Raw genomic sequence first — 6,890 nt, forward strand, 5'->3', positions numbered from 1 at the left:
GGAAAAGCTAAAACACACTAGATATGCACAAAAACACGCACGTACACACTGGATATGTGCGAGACGACCGCGTGTATGATGCAAACAACAAACTAACTAGCTAGCTTCCCGTCGGCGCTGTGAGAAGCTCCATCCGGAGCCTGACGGCGCCGATATCATGGCGTTGGTCAGCGAGACTTGCACCGGCGGCGGGTTGCGCCAGCGCGGCAGCGGCCCTGCCACGAGCAGGCTCTGCAGGAGAGGCCCAGCCTCCATCACCGCCTGCAGCAGCCGCCCCTTGTGCGGCAAAGGCCTCTTTGCCGCCAGCAGCTCAAGCCGCCCCGCCGCTGCTGCAGCAGCGGTCGTAATATCCACATAGGATGGCTCGAACAAGGCTGAGGGGCGGTCGACAAGGGCCGTTGCTTCGGGAGTGCTTGGTAGCTTGAACAAGGGGGAACGATCGTCGCCCGGTGCCGGGTCCGAGTCGCTGCTGCTAGACGTCGCCGCCGCCAGCTCGTCGGCCAGCAGTAGGAGGTGCTGCTCTTGGAGAAGGTCGCGCTCCTGCGCGGTGCGGCGGATGAGCTCCATGAGCGCGGCGATATTCTGATCCTTGAGTCGCACCCCCTCCGTCGCCAGCTGCAGCTCCGCAGTCGCAGCAGCTAGCTTCTGCTTCATCTCCTCCACGCTCTGCTATTCATGAATGATAGAGCGAGAAGGTATTGGTCAAGGGCGAGAGTTGGAGGAGAAGCATATGGCAATGCAAATTAATCGACGGCAAATAACCTCCATGTGTTGGTAGCAATGGGGGGCATCATCCTGGGCGAGCGGCCAGAGGGAGGCGAGAGACGCGTCCATTGTGATGGAGAAGTCCGCGAACCCGAGCGGCAGCGGCTCCATCGCCATTACCGATCTTCCTGCTCGATCGACCGTGCGTGTCGGCAGAGGAGGAAGATGATGGAGAAGAGAAGCTGGACCGGATATATAGCGCGGCCGGAGGCGCGCGGAGGGGCAGAAGCTTCCTTTCGCAGTACGTGTTTCCATATGGAGTACAGCATGCATGCATGAGTAAACAAGGAAGGCGGAATTACTGATCACCGGTCAAACCCACAGCAGGGGCCAGCCTGCAGGCGTATCTCTACTACTTCTATACCTAATAATAAAGGAGCTAAGGTTTCTGCCAAAAAGTTTCGTCAACGTTTTTTTTGGGACTGTTTTGCCCTCCCACCAAAACACATATTATGCACTTTTACCACCTACCGGTTCATTATGTTTCTTCTTTTCTTTTTCCCATCGAACAAACGAACCCGCTTCATGCCACGTACAAGATGAAAACTCTGCGCGACACGAACGAACCCGCTTCAGGCCACGTACAAGACGAAAACTCTGCGCGACGGAAACAAGTGATTGTATCTCCCACGTTCTCCTCTCGACTATGCACCAACAGAGTCCTTTCCAAGTTTTAAAAAGAAAACACAGTTTCCTTTTCACGATGGACTCCCTTGCCCGTTCCGCAAACCGGAGTCCGGAGGCTACAAATAGCAGCCAATTCCATCGACTGGAAATCATAAAATCTCGCCGATCCAACTTTCCGACCGCCCGTGTGCATCCTTCCGTCGGCCGGCGGCGGATCGGGGCCTCGCGCTGCAGCGGCAGCCAAACTTAGCAGAGGAAAAAAGGAAACAGATGCTACCCTGATTGCGCCCTTAATTGTTGTCGAATCCTCCCCTGCCATGATGTCTTAATGGCGGTGTGTATCCATGGCGCATTGCTTGAAAAAGAATCGTGGTGGGCACCGCAGCTAACGGTCGAGGTCGCTGCAGAGGAAGAGATTTGCATCCGGCAAGGCTGCACGACCTGGTCTCCAGCTGTACGGATTCGGCATCCACGATTTGCTACTCCACCACGACCTGGCCTTGCGCTCGTCCTCAACTCCAAGGCCGCCACGACGGCAACAGGCTGCCTCCCTCGGCAGATACTTATCATCGCAGTCCTGGAGGGAGACGAATGCGGCGCCGAGGTCCCGGCTACAGGGCCTCGACAACCGGATCGACAGTGGTGGCAGGCAGCCACTCCCTGTCGCCCTTCGTTTGCATGTTCGTCCAACGTGTCGCCCACGAACTCAGTCCATGCGAACGCGCAGAGCGGCCGGTGCCCGTTGCCATGGCGACTCCGTGGTCAGGAGATTCTACTTGCTAGGCTGCAGCCGCATCGTACACTACAGCTGGCTGCTCTGAATTTTGCTGCTTACCGAAGGAGTGAGAATGAAGCGCACCCAAGGCTTCTCCTTGGCAACCAGATGCTTTCGATTTGCTAATGTTTCGCTACTAACTCTGTATGAATAAATCGTAGAACTCAGATAATAACATAGATGTTGAATTGCTGATAACAGGTGATCATGTTTGTCATTTGTGCAAGTGATGACTGATGCACGCCCTGATGTGTTGTTTGATTTAGGCTGCAGCAAACGCATGGCATGATTCAGATTCAGGTGGAGACCGACTCGGTGAAGCACTCCTCCGGTCAAAATAATGGTGTTAGCCAAGATGCTTGCTGCAACTAAATTTGCAAGTTTAGGCTTGTTGATTGAGATAAATTTCTGAAACTTCTGTTGTCCATGCAGCATTTGCAGTCAAAGGGCAAGTGAATTGGAATACTCGTTACGGGCAAGTACTGAAATATTTGAGTGTGATCGCCTGCAGTGTTAAAATCAGAGCACCACTCGTCCTCAAAAAGGAAAATAAGAGCGGAAAGTTTACTAATAATGGCGGGTCAGTGGAGAGGGTTTATATTTTGACACAATGAAAAGGTGTCCCAGATACACCTCATGCTACTTTTACCCTATAGTTGTTTGCGTTAGCTAGCCGAACGGTTTGTATACTGATTATTCTTTTAGTTACCCACAATTGACATGGGTTGCATCTTGGTTAGTTGACGAGGCACAATCTATATATGAGTATCATCGATACATTTTCTCATTGCCAATTTTTTATTAAATGTATTATTATGCTTTTTTAGTGTATAATATTAAAGTAGTGCATATGTTATGGATAAATTATATAAGGGTCGTGATGACAATCATTACAAGTTTGTGTACAAGTCAGTGCACTGAGAGCCTCGCAAGCTCATTATTTTAGGATTAATCAAAATGGGAGAAAATGTGACCATCGATGTTGATGATGGCACCGAGAAGAAGTGTTATTAGGTATGATTCACTAGAGGTTCGAGTATGAGTTTCTCCCGGTGCAACGCACGGGCACTTTTGCTAGTATATATATACTTAAAAAGAAGGAACGTGTTCCCCCTTCTCCCCTCCTTTGGTCGTCCTCTCTTTGGTCGTGCGGCTCCCTCCCTTGATCGCTCACCCGCCTGGGCTAGGCATCAACATGGGCCGACCTCAGCCCATCGCTTCAACCGCATCACCTCATTGAGAAGAAGCAAGTCCACGATACCCAGCTAGCGTTCGCTCGAGGAAAAAACACAACCGACGGAAACCCTAGCCACCCACGCTGCCTAGCTCCCCTCCGCCGCCCCATTCCTCGCCTCCCCTCCGCCGCCCCTTCGCTTCCTCCTCTCTGCCACGTCCAGCTCCCCATGAACAGGACCGAGAGGATGTAGCCCTTCCTCACCGGCGCTCGGTCCGCAGATGCGACGCGCGAGAGTGAAGGATGAGCGGCAGTGGCCCACTCCCTCCTCTTCGCTGCCGCCCTCCCTCCCCTGGCCATCGCCTCTCTTTCCCCACACCGCTTCCTCTCATTCTCCCAGCGGGCTCGTTTCTCCTCTGTGGAAGAAATCCATGGGAATCACGATCGACAGCGTGGAGGATGCGGCAGTGGCATGGGAAGTCAACGGCGCCGACGAGGATGGAGACAGAAAATCAGTGGTTCGGTTTGCATCTTATATTTGTCATGTGGCCGACGTACTGGGCTCCAGCGCCGTCGTTGGAGGCGAGGGCCATCGTGGGCGTGCAGACTGCGCACAGCTTTGCCTCGCATGGATGTCACTGCTTCGACTGCCACCCAAACGTGTAAGTGTCGTTCCTTCTCTCCCTCTCTCTCTTGTCTGATTAAAGTTTGAGGAGATTTCTTTCCCGTATGGGCTTGTAGAAGTGTTAATTGTGGAGGTTCAGTTTACGATTTGATCTGGTTGGTTCGGTAAGATCAGAAAATGAGAAGGGCTACGATCTGTACATGTTTAGGTATTATCCGGATTATTTCCTTGGTTGCCGAAAGTACACATGGTTTTGTGGGTTTGTCTCTTTATTTTGAAGTTCAGATTGTGCTTATATATAGTGTTGATAATTTAGACTATGTAGATTGCAGGTATGCCAAGAAACATCCATCGGAATATATTAAGTACTTCCATTTGTATAGATATAAAGTGAAAAATTCATATATTGTGAAGAACATTGGGTTTATTGGATTACCCTTCTTTCAGAACTAAATGGCCCCTGCCGAAGGAATGTACTGATGATGACTCTACCGCCTAAATTTACCAAGTATACTGCTATGATGCCCTGCGGTATTTTATCTATGAAGTCAGATGGGTTCAGTTACTTGATATTGCTTGAGGAGATCAATAGTCTGTAGAATATTAGTTGCTTGAGGAGATCAATAGTCTGTAGAATATATTGGTTGTAAAGTTATTTGGAGCGGTTTTGATAGGGTTTCGGTTGAGTAATAGGAAAGCAAACCAAGTTGCGCATGAGCTTGCTATGGTTTCTTTTGATTCTAGCAATTCTTGTAATTAGATCGATGAACCCCCTAGCTTTATCATTAGCAAGCTTGCAAACGATGTAACCATTTTGTAGCAGCAAGTTTCTTACGCACTTTTTGCCTTACCAGGGTATCAAGGGGACTGGAAGGTTTTTAATGAGGCGGCTTGCTTGCTTTATTTATATGAATGATGTTCAATTTTTTTTTTTGCCAACGACACTCCAACAAATAATAGGAGAGATACTGTCATAAAATACATTCCAAAAAAACTATTGACTGCAAATAATATGTTATTGAAAATGTTGTTTATTTTCTTCTCAAAAGGAAGGAAATCATATTTTTCTCTCTCTGTCATCTCAAATGGATGCTTGCCGCTGCCGACACTATGCATGGCCTACCAGTCAGCTGCACGCGAGGGACGTACCACTACCGGAAATCACTTATTTGCAGAGTGGGCAAAATACACGGAAAAGCCTAAAACACACTAGATATGTATGCACAAAAACGCGTACGTACACACTGGATATATGTGCGAGACCACCTGTCTGATACAAACAACAAACTGGCTAGCTTCCCGTCGGCGCTGTGAGAAGCTCCATCCGGAGCCTGACGGCGCCGATATCATGGCGTTGGTCAGCGAGACTTGCACCGGCGGCGGGTTGCGCCAGCGCGGCAGCGGCCCTGCCACGAGCAGGCTCTGCAGGAGAGGCCCAGCCTCCATCACCGCCTGCAGCAGCCGCCCCTTGTGCGGCAAAGGCCTCTTTGCCGCCAGCAGCTCAAGCCGCCCCGCCGCTGCTGCAGCAGCGGTCGTAATATCCACATAGGATGGCTCGAACAAGGCTGAGGGGCGGTCGACAAGGGCCGTTGCTTCGGGAGAGCTTGGCAGCTTGAACAAGGGGGAACGATCGTCGCCCGGTGCCGGGTCCGAGTCGCTGCTGCTAGACGTCGCCGCCGCCAGCTCGTGGGCCAGAAGTAGGAGGTGCTGCTCTTGGAGAAGGTCGCGCTCCTGCGCGGTGCGGCGGATGAGCTCCATGAGCGCGGCGATATTCTGATCCTTGAGCCGCACCCCCTCCGTCGCCACCTGCAGCTCCGCAGTCGCGGCAGCTAGCTTCTGCTGCATCTCCTCCACGCTCTGCTATTCATGGTAGAGCGAGAAGGATTGGTCAAGGGCGAGAGTTGGAGGAGAAGCATATGGCAATGCAAATTAATCGACGGCAAATAACCTCCATGTGTTGGTAGCAATGGGGGGCATCATCCTGGGCGAGCGGCCAGAGGGAGGCGAGAGACGCGTCCATTGTGATGGAGAAGTCCGCGAACCCGAGCGGCAGCGGCTCCATCGCCATTACCGATCTTCCTGCTCGATCGACCGTGCGTGTCGGCAGAGGAGGAAGATGATGGAGAAGAGAAGCTGGACCGGATATATAGCGCGGCCGGAGGCGCGCGGAGGGGCAGAAGCTTCCTTTCGCAGTACGTGTTTCCATATGGAGTACAGCATGCATGCATGAGTGAGTAAACAAGGAAGGCGGAATTACTGATCACCGGTCAACCCCACAGCAGGGGCCAGCCTGCAGGCGTATTAAGGTTAAACGCGTGAGAGAGGTGGTATATCCACCGACGTCGGCTGGGCAAGAGAAGGCGATGTACTGCTACCTCGTCTAGATGTACTGCCTTGCTCGCTCGTACGATTTGCACTGCTCGTGCGCGGCCTAGAGTTTTGCTATCTCTTGCCACGCATTTTCCTTCCCAAACCTTTACTATTTTCACTCCCCAACACTACCGGAGAAATGGAGAATGGTGCTTTGCAGTGTGAGCAAACACATGGCACCGATCGTAACGATAAATGCCCTTTGCCGTGTGTTTTTGACCCAAAACATGGCAAGGTTTTGCCGTTTGTAATATTCTTTGCCCTGTGTAACCCTAGGAAAGTCACGACAAATGTTGATCATGAGCGAGCATGTATAGGTGCCACATGTGCCACTTTGCCGAGCGTCGTCTTGAGGAAACACATGGCAATGTTCAAACCTTTGTTGCGTGTAAAGCCCGCAAGCGCACGGCAAATCCATGCCCACTTATTCTTGCCATGACGGTCAGCAGCTACCAAGGTATGTGGCGGCAAGTGGGGAACGACAATCGGGCAGTCGTCAACTCCAATAGCTTCGGTGCGCCTCTCCTATGTTGGGCTCAGCTGCATGCCTGGAC

The 6,890-nt window shown here is 51.6% G+C and overlaps 1 protein-coding gene across 1 annotated transcript; it reads right to left on the minus strand.

The window, feature by feature from the left end:
- Positions 1-42: 42 nt before the first annotated feature.
- LOC127346142 (uncharacterized) lies at positions 43-727 on the minus strand. Its single transcript, XM_051372683.2, has one exon. It carries the CDS (start codon positions 652-654, stop codon positions 97-99), a length of 558 nt encoding a protein of 185 aa, XP_051228643.2. The 5' UTR covers positions 655-727; the 3' UTR covers positions 43-96.
- Between the last annotated feature and the right edge of the window lie 6,163 nt (positions 728-6,890).

The sequence above is a fragment of the Lolium perenne genome, chromosome 3, assembly GCF_019359855.2.
Source record: "Lolium perenne isolate Kyuss_39 chromosome 3, Kyuss_2.0, whole genome shotgun sequence".
Classification (NCBI taxonomy): Eukaryota; Viridiplantae; Streptophyta; class Magnoliopsida; order Poales; family Poaceae; genus Lolium; species Lolium perenne.

Excerpts from the sequence above, each read along its gene's own strand:
- LOC127346142 (XM_051372683.2), bottom strand. The coding sequence starts at position 654 with ATGAAGCAGAAGCTAGCTGCTGCGACTGCGGAGCTGCAGCTGGCGACG.